General features: G+C 42.0%; 1 protein-coding gene across 1 annotated transcript; it reads right to left on the minus strand.

The window, feature by feature from the left end:
• Nucleotides 1-3,226: 3,226 nt before the first annotated feature.
• Nucleotides 3,227-12,455, minus strand: LOC132407655 (tubulin beta chain-like). The gene is made up of 4 exons (XM_059994453.1): nucleotides 12,297-12,455; nucleotides 6,511-6,619; nucleotides 6,322-6,432; nucleotides 3,227-5,344 (listed from the first exon to the last, which is right to left on the minus strand). Exons 1-4 carry the CDS (start codon nucleotides 12,351-12,353, stop codon nucleotides 4,290-4,292), a joined length of 1,332 nt encoding a protein of 443 aa, XP_059850436.1. The 5' UTR covers nucleotides 12,354-12,455; the 3' UTR covers nucleotides 3,227-4,289.
• Nucleotides 12,456-15,284: the final 2,829 nt, after the last annotated feature.

Consider the following 15,284-nt stretch of genomic DNA (forward strand, 5'->3'; position numbering starts at 1 on the left):
CATTTCAACCATGAAACTTACCCCACACATCCCTTTTAAAACTTCTCACCTTAAATCTATAGATTGGTAGCCATTCAGAATTCATAGAGCTAAATGTTAGTTGTTGGAAGTACAAGCAAGCTTGAAGATGAAAACCAACAGCAAAAGCTATGAACCTGAAGGTAAATTGTTGGTCCATCAGGACAGGAGGAAATAATTGGGAACAAAGTAACTGCAGACGAACTACTTAAGTTTTGTCTCCAAAACGAAGGCACAAATGATTTATGAAGTCAGGCGACCAAGACTCAAACTAATCCAATTTTTTTCTCCAGCATTCTTCCCATCACTTTCCATCCTCCAAATTCTTCAAACTACACATTAGGTGTGATTTACTAACAAATGTTCTCCATTCCATAACATCTGAGATATTTCCTTTAAAGAATGGTGTTTTCCTTTCACTACCATCAATGCTGCCCTAACCACCTCATTCATTCCCAACTGCTACACAACAGGAATAGCGCTCCCTGGTCCATACCCATCACTCCACGAGCCTCCGTATCCACATCATTCGCTGCAGCTTCTGCCATCTATAATTGTATCCTGTCACTGAGCACATCTTTCCCTTACCCCACGTCGCAGGGATCATTCTTCTACATGATTCTCTGGTCCACTTGTCTGTCCCCACTGATCTCCCTCTTGGCACATCCCTGCAAGGAAGACTAGTGCTACTTCTGCCTACTGACTTCCTCCCTCACCACCAGGGCCCAAAACATTTCTTCCAGATGAAGTGATACTTAACTGAGTCTCAGGATCTTTTACTGTATCTGATGCTCCTAGTGTATCAGTGAATCCTGACAGTTTGAGACATCAGTTTGTCAAACTCCTTTGCTCCATCTGCCACAAAAGACAGGAATTGCCAGTAGTCACCCATTTCAATTTTTCCATTCCCATATGTCAGTCCATGGCCTTCTCTACAGGCACAATGAGGCTACACAGGATGGAGGAACACTTCATATTCCATCTGGATACACCTCGAATTAATTTCTCCAAATTCTAGTAATTTCTCCTCCTAATTTTCCATCCTCTGTTCTGACTCCCCTCTTATCCTCACCTCCCTGCTATGGTCCACTGCAGTCTTACCCAATTCCCTCAGTCCTTTACCCCTTCCACCCATAACCTCCAAGCTTCTTCATTCCTCACCCAGCAACCTTCTTCCTCACTGGTTTCACTTATCACCTACCAGCTTTTACTTCACTCCTCCCCCACCTATTTCAGCTTCTTCCCCTTTCCTTTCCAGACTTGACCTGAAACTCTGGTGTTTGTTCCCCTCCATTAATGCTATCTGCTCTGCTGAGTTCCTCCAGCATTGTGTGTTAATTTGAATTTCAAGCAACACCAAAATCTCAATTAGAATTTACAGAGAATATGACAACCATGTATTCCTATTTGGTTAAAATCAAAAGGATTTAGTTTTGCCTATAGTTGCAAATGTATAATGTCTGGTGGTCGGCACATAGTTCCCTGGCTCTTGTAGGATGGCAACTGAATGTGACTCAAGTCATATAACCAAATACCACTGTACTAGATTTTTAAGAATTCTCATTATAGCCCAATTTTGTCAGAGAGTAGATGTTGGGGGAAGGGTGTAGTCAGTCTCAGTACAAGTTTAGGAAGTTATTCAAAGAGTGGCAAATCTGTGGAATTCTTACAACAGAGGCGGCACTTGTGAAATTTGTGACATGAGATCAAATCTGAAGGCAAGGAAACGAGAGAATGGTAGATATGTAGGACATTGTTTAGATTAGCCATGGAAGGACTCAGAAACAAAGATGAGAGTTGACTGGGTCTGATGGCCCAAACAGGAACTGCCTGAAGATGGACTAGAGACAGCAGGCTTAGGTTGCCAAATGGAAGGCAGGCAAGATTACTAGAAAAATGAAGTCAAAAGCCAGTGTACATGTTTCAATAGATGAAGCAAGGCAGTCAGAAGCAACTATTACTCAAGTGGAAATTGATGATCTGAACAATGGAAAATTTATAGCAATAGAAATAGTGCTTACCAGGACTGAAGTATTAATAGTAACACAAGCTCAGGTTTGGTTTCACTGTGATCTTTAAATTTAAATTTACCTTAACCAGATCACTAATTGGAAGCTCAGCTCACATCAAATAGGATAGTTAGTGATTTGAAGTTATTTGTTATTTGGGAAAATGTAACAGCTATTTAACAAGGCCATTATTTCACAAACAGTGGGCTAGATGACTAGAATTAATGCACTTGCTGTATATCAAGACAGCAACAACTTTCCCTCTACTTTTGGGACATACTTTCCAGTTGATCTACTGAAACATTTATCTCTATTATATCATATTGCAGAAGTTCAATACCAAACTTCTTAGATTACATTTGGGCAAGGCACCGGAGAGAAGCCCTCCCATCTGCACTGCTAAAATGTGCTGCACTAAAGACCTTGTCCAAATTTGATATTCAAATTTTCATATGAAAATGAGATTACAGAAGTGGTAGATATCAGATAGCATAATCATAAACTTCATTCTAATGAACCTGTTACAATTCAAGCCTAACCCTACATGTGGCTGCCTGTGATCCTTGACACAGCCTCACCTGACCATAAACATCCCAATGTGAAAGTAAAACAAGTTCATTTTAGATGTGCACACAGTTTCTAACTGCCAGCAAGACTGAATAGTGTAGTTCAGCTTGGTTTGATAACCAGCAGCTAAAGCTTGACAAGGGCTCTCCGTGAAACTCAGCAAATGATAGGCAGGTCCAGGCATGGACATTTTCATAATGCCTGGGATTCTAAGTATGCAGTGTCCCTGCCCAAGTATCCTGTGTGCATGTGGTGCAGATTTTCAATAGGGGAAATTGACAGGCCTGTGGCCAGGAGAAAGGGTCAGAACAGAGCCACAAAAATAAACTCTAACCTACCAGGTTGCTTTACTGACAAGCTCAGAGGTATTGGTATCCTGCTAGCATAATCAGTTTGCAGTTTTCTTCAGGTCTTAATCAAGAATGATGGGAACTTATCTTTGTAAGTGATTAGAAATGAATCATGCCTTGTGATCAAGCTAAAATGTAACAGCTTTTCCAATGTTGAAATACTTCCTTCAACCCGAGTAAATCAAACTTGGTCAACAAAGCAGCAATCAATTGGTGCCAGTGAACCATAAATATTAAACCTCAAAGCTTGCAATCTCAAAACAGACCACATGAATTAAGTCATTTCAAGTTGGTGCGCTACTTTAATGATCAAACATGATTCAAGACATGAACACTCTCCATACAAAGCTCTTAGAACATTAGTGTTCAGCCAAAACTTGGATTGTGACACTTAAATGAAATGGTCAACAAAATGAAGCTTTTTTTGCATTCTGTCTGAAGCACTGGTGGACTCGTCTGAAAACTACCACCTTTGCAGAAAAAGTCTGCTTTGCAATAGTAAAGCTGCCACTTTTTGTCAACTTCAAAATTCTAATTAGCCATAGAGTAGTTACAATCAGGCCAAATACAGATTTATAACTGTATGTAGAGAACTAGATAAATCATAGATGATTTCCCATTTAATTTACTGGATTGACTTCTCTGGAACATCCACTCTGCCAAAAAGTAGCAACTCCACTAAGTAGACAGCAGCAAAGAATTGTTTTATGGAAACCTTCCAAATCAGTGGAACTGATTCAAAAATATCAACATACATCTTACAACTTTTCACTTCAACATGATCAACCTCTGCCCCAAATATCCAGGCCTTAGCAAATACTACCTTCAAAAAAAAAAAATTTGAAAAACTTAGGATTGTAAAAATGTTTTACAAGATGAAAGTCCGTAATCCATCTGAAGACAAGCCAGTGTCTCCATACTTAAAGATACTCACTTGTGCACAACCAAGTTTTGTTGGCTGGCAATCAACCTTTATCCTAGAGGCAGAAGCAGATAGTACAACAAAAATACTCCTTAGTTCTGCATCAAACTCCCATTTTAATAAAATGTCATCTGCTCAGTGTTGAGCCAACATTGCTTGAAAGCAGTGCTTTAACTTGGGGAACACTCCAGAATTCCTTACAAGAGAAAAACATTTAATAATTTCTGTTGCAAATGCGAATTCATTACACGTATACATGATTCCATCATACAAGTCAATGCCCCAAATAATCAAGAGGTTAAACTGAAATTTAAACAGCATTCAAGATAGAAATGCAGAACAGAGGAATGATGTAAAAGTATAGAGAAAATGACATACAGATCAGTGACATGGACAAATTCTTAGCTCTGAGCACAATACAGTTTAGGCAACTTCTTCGTCCTCCTCAAATTCACCCTCTTCCTCAGCTGTGGCATCCTGATATTGCTGGTACTCAGATACCAGGTCATTCATGTTGCTCTCAGCTTCAGTGAACTCCATCTCATCCATGCCCTCACCAGTGTACCAATGCAAGAACGCTTTCCTCCGGAACATAGCAGTAAACTGCTCAGAGATGCGTTTAAACAACTCCTGAATGGCTGTACTGTTGCCAATGAAGGTGGCAGACATCTTGAGGCCTCGAGGTGGGATGTCACAGACAGCAGTTTTGACATTATTGGGGATCCACTCAACAAAATAGCTGCTGTTTTTATTCTGTACATTTAACATCTGCTCATCCACCTCTTTCATGGACATACGGCCCCGGAAAATGGCAGCAACGGTCAGGTAGCGGCCGTGCCGAGGGTCACAGGCAGCCATCATGTTCTTGGCATCAAACATTTGTTGGGTAAGCTCAGGTACTGTGAGGGCACGGTAATGCTGGCTACCACGGCTGGTCAGAGGAGCAAAGCCAGGGATGAAGAAGTGCAGACGAGGGAATGGGACCATGTTTACTGCTAATTTACGGAGGTCAGCATTGAGCTGACCAGGGAAACGCAGACAGGTCGTTACACCACTCATGGTGGCTGACACAAGGTGGTTCAGGTCACCATAAGTGGGAGTGGTGAGTTTGAGGGTTCGGAAACAGATGTCATACAAAGCCTCATTATCAATACAAAAGGTCTCATCAGTGTTCTCGACAAGCTGATGGACAGATAGAGTTGCATTGTAAGGCTCTACAACAGTGTCTGATACTTTTGGTGAAGGCACAACACTAAAGGTGTTCATGATTCTGTCTGGGTATTCCTCACGGATTTTGCTAATAAGGAGTGTGCCCATGCCAGATCCTGTACCGCCACCTAATGAGTGAGTGAGCTGGAATCCCTGGAGACAATCGCATCCCTCCGCTTCTTTCCTCACCACATCCAGAACAGAGTCGACCAGTTCAGCTCCTTCAGTGTAGTGTCCTTTGGCCCAGTTGTTGCCAGCACCACTCTGCCCTAGAATAAATTTTTTTAAAGAGATACTTAGGGCATGCAGCTTTAACATTAATGAACTGAATAGGCAAGTAAATGGATTTATTTAAATTTAAAAGTAGATATCCTCATTATACACAAAATTCAACCTTTGTGTGGAACTGATCCTACGATGATCCAAATAGACTTGAAAAAAAAACCAGCTAAAGTCAGTCACTTATAGATGTTAATTTCCAGGTATGAACACTGCCAGTTTTTCTACACAACTTACTCTAGAGCAGTTGATAAATTTGGTAGACTGACCTAGTCCTATAATACACATTACAGAACACCAGTGCTGCAACTCACTCGGCTAAACGTACTGCACAAATTCCCTTTAATACAGGTATATTGGAAAATATTAGAGCAGCAGCAGAAAAGCCTTTGCATATTGTACAAGCAGCAACAAGGATGGGATGGTAGAAAAGGTGATTAGTGATGCTGGAGAGCAGGCAAGTGTCTACATGCTAAATGAAATCAATTAAAGGTTGGGGAGAAAGAGTGCACTGTGAAGAAACTACAGCTAAATCAAGATTTCTGTGGTCATTATTGCCCAGATAATGAAGTTTACACAAGTGTAGACAAGGTGGAATGAATATCCATAGGCCCAACGAGAAATTTAAGGATGATGCCCTCAAATATAAATCTATCAAAGGGCCAATTTACAATTTCCTTTCCGGAGTATTCAAACTAGCAGAACATACCAAATAAAGTTTGAACACTAGGGGCTGACTATGCCCAATATACAATCAGATTTTCCCAACAGTGTCAAGACAGCAAGGATGGGATGGTACAGCAAGCCTTTTGCCAATGCAATTAATCTGTAGATGAAGCAATTTGCACATCCATCAGGTGTGCACACAATTCAATAAAATGCCCTCCACCCCTATTTTTCAGGCTGGAGTCAATGGCTCAGCACAAGTTACTGACCAGCGCCAGCTGTTAACACAAGCTTCACTTACCAAACACAAAGTTATCTGGCCTGAAGATCTGACCAAAAGGTCCAGAACGAACAGAGTCCATAGTGCCAGGCTCCAGATCCACAAGGATAGCACGGGGCACATACTTTCCACCTGTCAGTACAGCAAAAAAATATTAGACTTATGAAAAAGCAACAACATAAGCAGCACGTACAAGACCTGGATTTGTACCTGATGCCTCATTGTAATAGACGTTTATCCTCTCCAGCTGCAGGTCAGTATCTCCATGGTAGGTACCAGTGGGATCAATGCCATGTTCATCGCTGATAACTTCCCAAAACTAAAGGAAAATATTCATATGAGAAAACAAGATTCATACCAATTCACAAACTCAAAAATTACTCAAAGAATCTAACTCTAAGTTCAAGTTATTCCCATTTTAATGCAGAATCTCCAATAGCTTATGGTTCCACAAACAATGCTTGCTTTGGGATATAGCAGCTCAGAGCAATGCCATCCCTCCCTGTAACCCATTCTTCCCACACTCTAACCCCCCCCCCCCCCCCATTCTACCTCTCATCTACATTCCAAGGTCAATTTACAGTAACTAATTAACCTACCAATACACATGGTTGGGACGTGGGGGAAAAAGAACACTTTTCTCAGCATTAACAAAAACAGATAAATGCTCAACTGAAGCGTACTCTGACTGTAGGTTAAGTCAGCGCCAAATTATTAACATTCAGTTTCGTGTGCTTCCTGGCCTAACCCAGGCAGCTCAATTTTACATAAGGACAGGTTGAATGAGATCAGAAATCTTCGGAAACTCTAGGTTTACAACAAATGCCATTTCTCAATCTCCACAAAGAGGCCACATATACAAAACAAGACCAGAGATGAATTTGCTACAAACCCTTATCACATGCTATCACAGACCAAACAATAAAAAGTTGACACGGAGAAAACCAAACAAACACTGAAAGGAAGGAACATTATCCCAAGGGTTGATAGATTAATTGGCCCTTATAAATTGTTCCTACTGTGCAGGCAAGTGTCAGAATTTGGTTGAGTTGATAGTAATATTAGCAGTTGATGCTTCTGACCTCCTTGAAGGGCATGACAGTGAGGGAATATATTCCAGTAGATACACAGTGAAAGTAATTAAACCACTCAATTATTCATGAATAATAAGTGATTCACTTATTCATCCTTCAAACTTGCTTCTTTATACAAGACGAACATCAACTCCTGGTTCACTGCATCCACCAAACCTAGTGGATCCATCAGATCCACTACACCAAACCAAAACGGAAAATTTCAGTCACCCACTCTCCATTCAATTCAATTGATCTGCAGCACAAACATTTCATGCTAAAAGCTGGAATAAAAACAAAATACTGTTAACATTCAGTCAACATCTAAGGAAAGGTAAATGGGAGCAATGCTTCAGAGCAAAATTCTTCATTAGAACTGAGAATAATTGATTGAATTACAGATAAGACCAGGGGCAAGTCAGAACAGATTGAGGGAAATCCTCTTACTAGGCAAGGTCAAGGTTGTTAAGATTGTAGAGGTAACCTAGACATTTGGTTATGAACAGCTGTTATGAGATAAAAAAACAAAAGCCATAGTGAAGGAAGAGAAGCTAGGAATATAGAAATGTGAAAAGCTGTTTTAATTTAGGGAAGTGGGCTCTACAACATTTAGTTGTCCATCCCCAAATGCCCTTGAGATTGGTGTTGGTGAGCTGCCTTCTTGCACACCTGAGGTCTTTGTTCTGGCTCTACCCACAATGCTATAGGGAGTTCTATATTTTGAGCAGGTGACAGTGAAGGAATGGCAATACATTTCCAAATCAGGATGATATGTGGCTTGAAGGGCAACTTCGAGGTGGTGGAAGTTTTCCATGACCATACTTCCATGCTTTTCCTTGTTGTTCTAGCTTAAAGGTCTTGGGCTTGGAAGAGATTGTCCAGTGAGTCTTGGTGGTTCACTGCAGCACAAGCTTCTAATCCATTAATCTTTATCAGAAACAAAGCTAACATGCATATCCAGCAAGCAAAAAGTACATTACAAAGTGGTGATGGTGGTTGGGGGAGGGGGGGGGGAAGAAGTGGCCAGCACAACTACCAGAATAAAGGGGCAGCCGTCTATGACAGACAAGAAAAAAAATTGAGGTAGTCCAACAATGGAATTTTTCCCCAGAGGAGACAAATAATTTTTGGGCATCAAAGGAAACAAGGGATATAGGGAGGACAAGCTGAAATGAGAAGCAAATAAGAGCTGCAGCCCAACTGTGCAGCTAAGAACCTGCCTGACCCTGCAGACTATTAAAGAAAATCATGGTGTTAGGAGGAAACTCGTAGAAGCCACAAGTACTGGACCATGAGAGCAACTGTTTTAATTGACATGCGGGGGATTGAGAAAATTGATTTCTCACTGCAGTTTCAACAGCTGCAATATCAAGTCGGGCAAGGTCAGGGGTGGGTAGTGGAGGGTAACGTTTGCTGGGATGCCTTGATGTCCTGAGACCAAATATAGTCATTTGAAGTGCACAAATGCAACTTCTCAATTGCAAGGTGACAGAGCAAATATATACTTGGTTGAGATACATATACATTGTAAAAGTTATTCAAATGGATTAGAAAAAAATAATTCACATTTTCTAACTAAACTACAATATCAATGTCCATATACTAAATTCTAGTTGCTATTCAGGCACAACTAAACATCACACACGAACGTCTAGAAAGCCTGAACATTACCTGCTGGAACCGGAAGCTGCAGATTCTACATATGGCTCCTGTACTGAAATGTTCTCATTGAAGATTGAAGCTTCATGCATGTTTTGCACGGTATGAGATTTCATAAATAACTGTCTGCATTTTCAATTCCATCTAGCTTGTATTTTTGCAAATTTCATAAATATTTGAATGTAATTAATGGATATAAATTATAAAATTTTGACCGTCATAATGCTGAAGTGCACCCCCAGGGAAACAGCATAGTATTCAGTTCTGCCAACACTAATGGCCCTTTTAAGACCTACCCAAATTTCTCTAGGTTTACCTTCACTTGAATCAGCCAAGACTAGCAAAAGCCAATGCAAATTGCTTTGTCAGTGTTACACCAACAAACTACAAACATGATGTAGATCATGTCAAAACGGGAATCAAATGATCTGCATCAAAGTGGGAATTTTCTTTTAATCTTGTCAATATATGTGATCAGGACAGGTTTTTGCACCACCAGTTAAAGCTCACAAAATGAAAGCGTTAACATGGGGATAGCCTTCCTTCCTCCCCTCTCCCCTACTCAATTAGTATATACATGATAGTAACTCAATCATAAAACTAGATATCAGTTAAGAACTTATTCTCTCTGCATATAGTCACCAAGGACATCTGCATTCCACACGCACGGTAAACTCAAAGTGGTTTTCTGACAAAGGAAGCAGATGACTGCAATTACTACAGTTCCTCAATTAATGGTGACTTAAAGCATATGAAAGGATTTTTCAAGACAAATAGTTGTACAAGTTCCCCATTTAAATGGGCTAATGGAGCAGTGGTATTACCAGCCACATGTTATAAATCCGAGCTTTAGAACATGCCCATGAGATTAAGGTATGCTAATGGAGAGAAGATGGAGCCCCAAATTCTGCCTAACATGCATTTTTCTGTCCCCGTCCACCGATCAGCATATTATCCACACACTCCTCCCATTGGGCCCCTCCCCCTACTGTTCTACCCAGCCTCACATCCTTTATTTGAATACAATGCTCCAGCCTCCATTCCTTCCATCATTGGCAGCCCTCAGTGTTACCTCTATCCATCACCTCCCAGCCTCACTATTCCCACTCCTCCGTCTGTTGGCCCTCCTCATTGAATCCACCATGTTTCATCCTAGCTCTTGCTTCACCACTTCCCCTCACCTCTTTTGGCCACTTCCCCTTTCAGTCATGGGGGTGATTATTCTGGTTACCAAACTACAGATTCAGAATGGATCTGAAAGGGACCTCTTTTAGCCAAGGAGATTAAGTGTCTTGACCCAAAAAATCAACTCATTTCCTTCCACCAATGCTACTTGACCTGCTGTGTTCCTCAGTAATATGCCATTGACTTGCTTTTAATTATTTGTTTTACCTGCATACTAACTGTTTCACGTACTAGGATCACTAGACACTCTTGTACCACATTCTCACTCTGTTAAGATGCTCTTGTACGCCTCTTCCCAAAGTGGATAATCTTACGTTATATGCCATCTGTCACTTTTACCCTCTCCCTTTTGAACCCTACATCCTATTCAACTTGGTAGCTCACCATTTTGCATTATTAGCAAATGTGGGTGCAGTACAGTCCCTTCATACAAATCATTAATATAAACTGAGTCTAAGCCCCAGTGCATTTCAGTTAAACATTCCCTTATCCATGCCAATATAACCTTGAATCCCAGTCTTTCCTCGTGCACAATAACCCTTATGCAGCACATCAAATGCCATCCAAAAGCAACATCTAGTGCTTTTGCATTATCTTTTTACACTCCTTTAACTGTCATTTATCTAAATCTTGAGAGGGGATCTGATTGCAACATATATTATTAAGAGATTGGACAAGATAGAGGCAGGAAATATGTTCCAGATGCTGGGAGAGTCCAGTACCAGAGGGCATGGTTTGAGAATAAGGGGTAGGTCATTTAGGACAGAGTTAAGGAAAAACTTCTTCTCCCAGTGAGTTGTGGGGGTCTGGAATGCACTGCCTCGGAAGGCAGTGGAGGCCAATTCTCTGGATGCTTTCAAGGAGCTAGATAGGTATCTTATGGATAGGGGAATCAAGAGATATGGGGACAAGTCAGGAACCGGGTATTGATAGTAGATCAGCCATGATCTCAAAATAGCGGTGCAGGCTCGAAGGGCTGAATGGTCTACTTCTGCACCTATTGTCTATTGACCCTACACTGCTTTTTGATATTCTACACGCCCTGTTATTACCATCCATTGCAAGGTACAGGTTAGCTGTAGTTCCGTTTTCACTTGTTTCAGTGGCATTACATTTATGATTTCACCACCCAATCATTTCCCAGAATCTAGTTTATGCATTATAAGCTTTCCCATAGCCACTCCTTGACGACTTCAAGATGCAAGGTGTTGGAGTTGCAAGACAGCTATATAGTTTCACCATCTCTTCATTCCCCGGTCTTTAAGGTACATTTTAGCCCACACTTCCTGTTTTATATTACATGCAATTTTACTCTTGTAGCTTTTGTTCTCAAGCTGGGTTCTAAAAAGATTACCCATTCTGACTTTTACCAGTTTTTCATAACATCTTACATATTTTCTTTCCTTGACTTGCCGATTTCCTGAAATTTGAAACATCCTCCTCCATTAACTGTCGATCTACCATCTTACCTTTTTATTTTCAATCGACTCCAGCCGATTGTCCGCATAATAATATGAATACTTATTTAGAAGTATGCACACGACTTTCATCAAATGGAAAATCCAAAAAAAAATCCCTGACGTGGTGAGTTTAATAGAAAAGCCTCAAGGGGAAATAACGTACCCACACAGAAATACCCGTCTTTATTCAGAATTAGGAACCAACCCCGTAACATTAATTCTCAGTGATCCAGTAATTACCTAATATCCCGGATTACTCTAGATTACAACTGCTAAAAAGCCCTAGCTCCAACACAGGCCGCTGATGAACAGGCAGGCCGTGCTGGGTTGGGCCAGGCCCCTGCAGAGGGTCGGCCCGCCCATTCCCGTCGATACGCAGTGTGTTAAGGGAGTGGCGCTGCGCAAGTCATGTTGGAGGCGCGGTAGGCTCCCACGCCCAACTAGGCCCGGTACCGACTAGAACCCCTCCACGCCAGAACTCCCCGGGGTAGAGCGAAGGGAGCGGCCTACACCCTCCCCGGACCCGACCAAGAACGAATTCCAAGTCATTCTTAGCCTCTGCACATTCTACCCCCGGCAGACCCGAGGGACAGGCCGCCCGCGGGCACATCACACACACCTTGGCCCCGATCTGGTTACCACACTGGCCGGCTTGAATGTGCACGATTTCCCTCATACTGCTGACTCCAATTCCTGCTGCTCCACCACGACAAAAGAAACCGTGCTCAACTGTGCTACCGCGAAATGCGTCGCGCTTAATATACAGGATCCGCCTCTACCGGCGGGCTGCGCTGCTCGCGATTGCCTGAACGGGCTGTCCGTCAAAGCCGCTGCCGCCCCAACCCCGCGCAATTTGCACACGGCACGCGCGGCCAGACGGCAGTCCTCACTCGTCCGCTTCCCATTGGCCGCGCGCCGTCGCGTGCACAGCCAATCACCTCGGCGAAATGCCCGCATTCCGCCTTTGGAGTGAACGGCCGTTGCAGCAGCAGCCGCCGCCGCCGCGCGAGCGCGCTCTGGGTTAGCGGGCGGTGGCCGCCGGTGTGCGCGCGCTCGCTCTGGCGGGCGGTGGCCGGGGTTGGGCGCGTACTGCCTCCATGTTTTGTCAGGAGAGGCTATATCATTGCTTTGTACCTCTTATTATTCTGAAAAAGATAGTTTTTTTTTCTCTCTCTGGCAAGTCACACGCCGCAGAATGCGTTCAGCTGACTCAGCCCTTCCCGCCCACTTTGCCTGTGGCAAGTGCCTCGGTAATGGGCGGAGGTGGCCAATGTGAGGGAGAAGCAACGGCTCAAGTGCTTGCACACGACTGAAAATGAAGTTTCTGGAAACAGTCTGCGTCGTTAACGAGTACGAGCTAGATGGGGTGGCTGAGCGGCAGCGCCGCAGCCTTGCCTCCCTCATCGAAAGCTTAAGGACTGATGGTAAATTACTCATTACATGTCAGCCTCGGAGACAGGAAACAGCCACGGTTTCACCCAGACTAAACTTGCGTTCAGACCTATTTACAAATGAACCGTAGAAACTGAAATATAGGCAAAGTACTACACCCCAATGGGCGATTTGTAATTGAGATGGTTGTTTAAAATACTTGCTCTTTCAGCTCTTATTGTTAAATTTATTATTTTTTAAACTATATAAGTAAATACTGTACCAACGTTTTACTCTGCGCATATGTGATACCAGAGTATCAGGTGGTGGTGGAGAGATTCAAAGGTAGAAAGTATACGCATTTCATAGTATTGCCACTAATGGTGCAAAATGGAGAACTGCATGAAGACCCAGAACGTAGAAATGTTGGTGATTGGTAGCACTGGATAAGGGCGGTAGTGCAGGTAACATGATTTTAAAAAAACAAATCGGATGTTGTCCTTCATAAGTCGAGGCAGGGACGCAGTATTTAAATTTTATAAAACGTTGGCCAAATCTCTGTTGGAGTGCTGTGTGTATTTCTGGTACCAGCGTCCATTTGAAGGAGACTTTTTAAAAACCAGGGAGTTGTGTGCCTTGAATAAATTACCGGGGAAGATTTGAATCACGTAAGGGCATGAATGCAGATCGGAGTATAATGGTTGACATGTATGTGATGGGCTGCATGGCTTGTTTTCATTCTCTAGGGAAAATAGGAAGTTTTTTTTACACAGCTACTTAGTATAATCTGCAATATGTATGCTTATTGAGATAAGGTGTAACAAATTTCAGAACAAAATGTACATATGTACTTAAATGAAAAATGACTAGGTGTGAAGGGAGACAGTGAACGAATAGTAATTATTGGATCACATTGTCCAGTGTAATCAACAATTCTGTAGACTTGCACTGTTAACATTAGCTTTAGGCAGGTTTCAGAATTTTTAATGTATGTTTCTTTGAAACTGAAAGGGAATAAGTTATTCAAGATTTGTTTATTTCAAACTAGGAAAACGACACAACTTTAAAGGAAACAGGTGGTAGCCACTGTCTGGAAAGGATGAGAAAGAAGGGTGATATATTCATGAGCAAGCTGTAGTGAACTTTGATAAAACATACATTCAAAAACATAATTATTCTTAACTGTCACTCCTTGCCCCCAGAAGGCGGGTTCAGAGTGAGGTTACAATAATAGGATTGACCAATATTTTTAAATCCGTTTAAATCCAGTTCAGGCCATTGAGGAATTCTTCACTGAGTTGAATAAGCATTCATCAGCATCCAAATACAAGCAGATGTTAGTCCTGCTGTCCTGACTGTTCATGGTTGTTTCCTGATCTGAGTGCTTACAGGATTTTAAAAAATTTAATTTCAGATTTTCTGCATCTGCAATTTCTTTTGATTTTCGGCATTGTCTCCTGGCCTGGCCACAGATCCAAGGCAAAATACTGAGGATCCCTGCAGGTCAGGAGGAGCAAAGTGCTCCCCTTGTTCTCACATTTAGGCCACCAGATTTTCCAACCCCAATCACAGAATATTGACAGCATAAAATTTGGTATTTGGCTCATTAAATCTCTTCCAATTCCACATGAATACTTCACGCTGGTATTCACTGAAGAGAAGTATATGGAGGATACTGAGATTAGGGGTGGTGATGGAGGGCTACTGATATTCTAGGGTATACTATACTAAAAAGATGTTGAAGAGCCCCCAGGCCCCAATGTGATCTATCTCAAGTTCTCAAGAGAGGAGTTTGACAAAGATCTTTGTGTCCTCTTTAGCCACAGGTCAGATCCCAGAAGGCTGGAAGATAGCCAATCTTGCCCCTTTGTTTAGGAGGGAAAATGGGGGAAATCCAGTAAATTGTAGGCTTGTGAGCCTTGCATCAGTATTAGAAAGCTGTTGGAGAAGATTCGTGGCGATGGAATTTACTCACATCTGCAAAATACATGGGCTTACTAGGGACTGTTTCGTGTGGAGGCAGTCATGCATTAGAAACTTAATTGATTTTTTTTAGGAGATGATGTAGATGATTGATCAGAGTAGTGCAGTGGATGTTGTATGCATGGACATTAGTAAAGCATTTGACATCTTCCCTTATAGTAACCTGATCCAGAAGATCAAGGCACATAGGATCTGTGGAAACTTGATTCAAAGTTAGTATGTTCATAAACAGGATAGTGTCTGAATGGAGTTT

Source organism: Hypanus sabinus, chromosome 18, assembly GCF_030144855.1.
Source record: "Hypanus sabinus isolate sHypSab1 chromosome 18, sHypSab1.hap1, whole genome shotgun sequence".
NCBI lineage: Eukaryota > Metazoa > Chordata > Chondrichthyes > Myliobatiformes > Dasyatidae > Hypanus > Hypanus sabinus.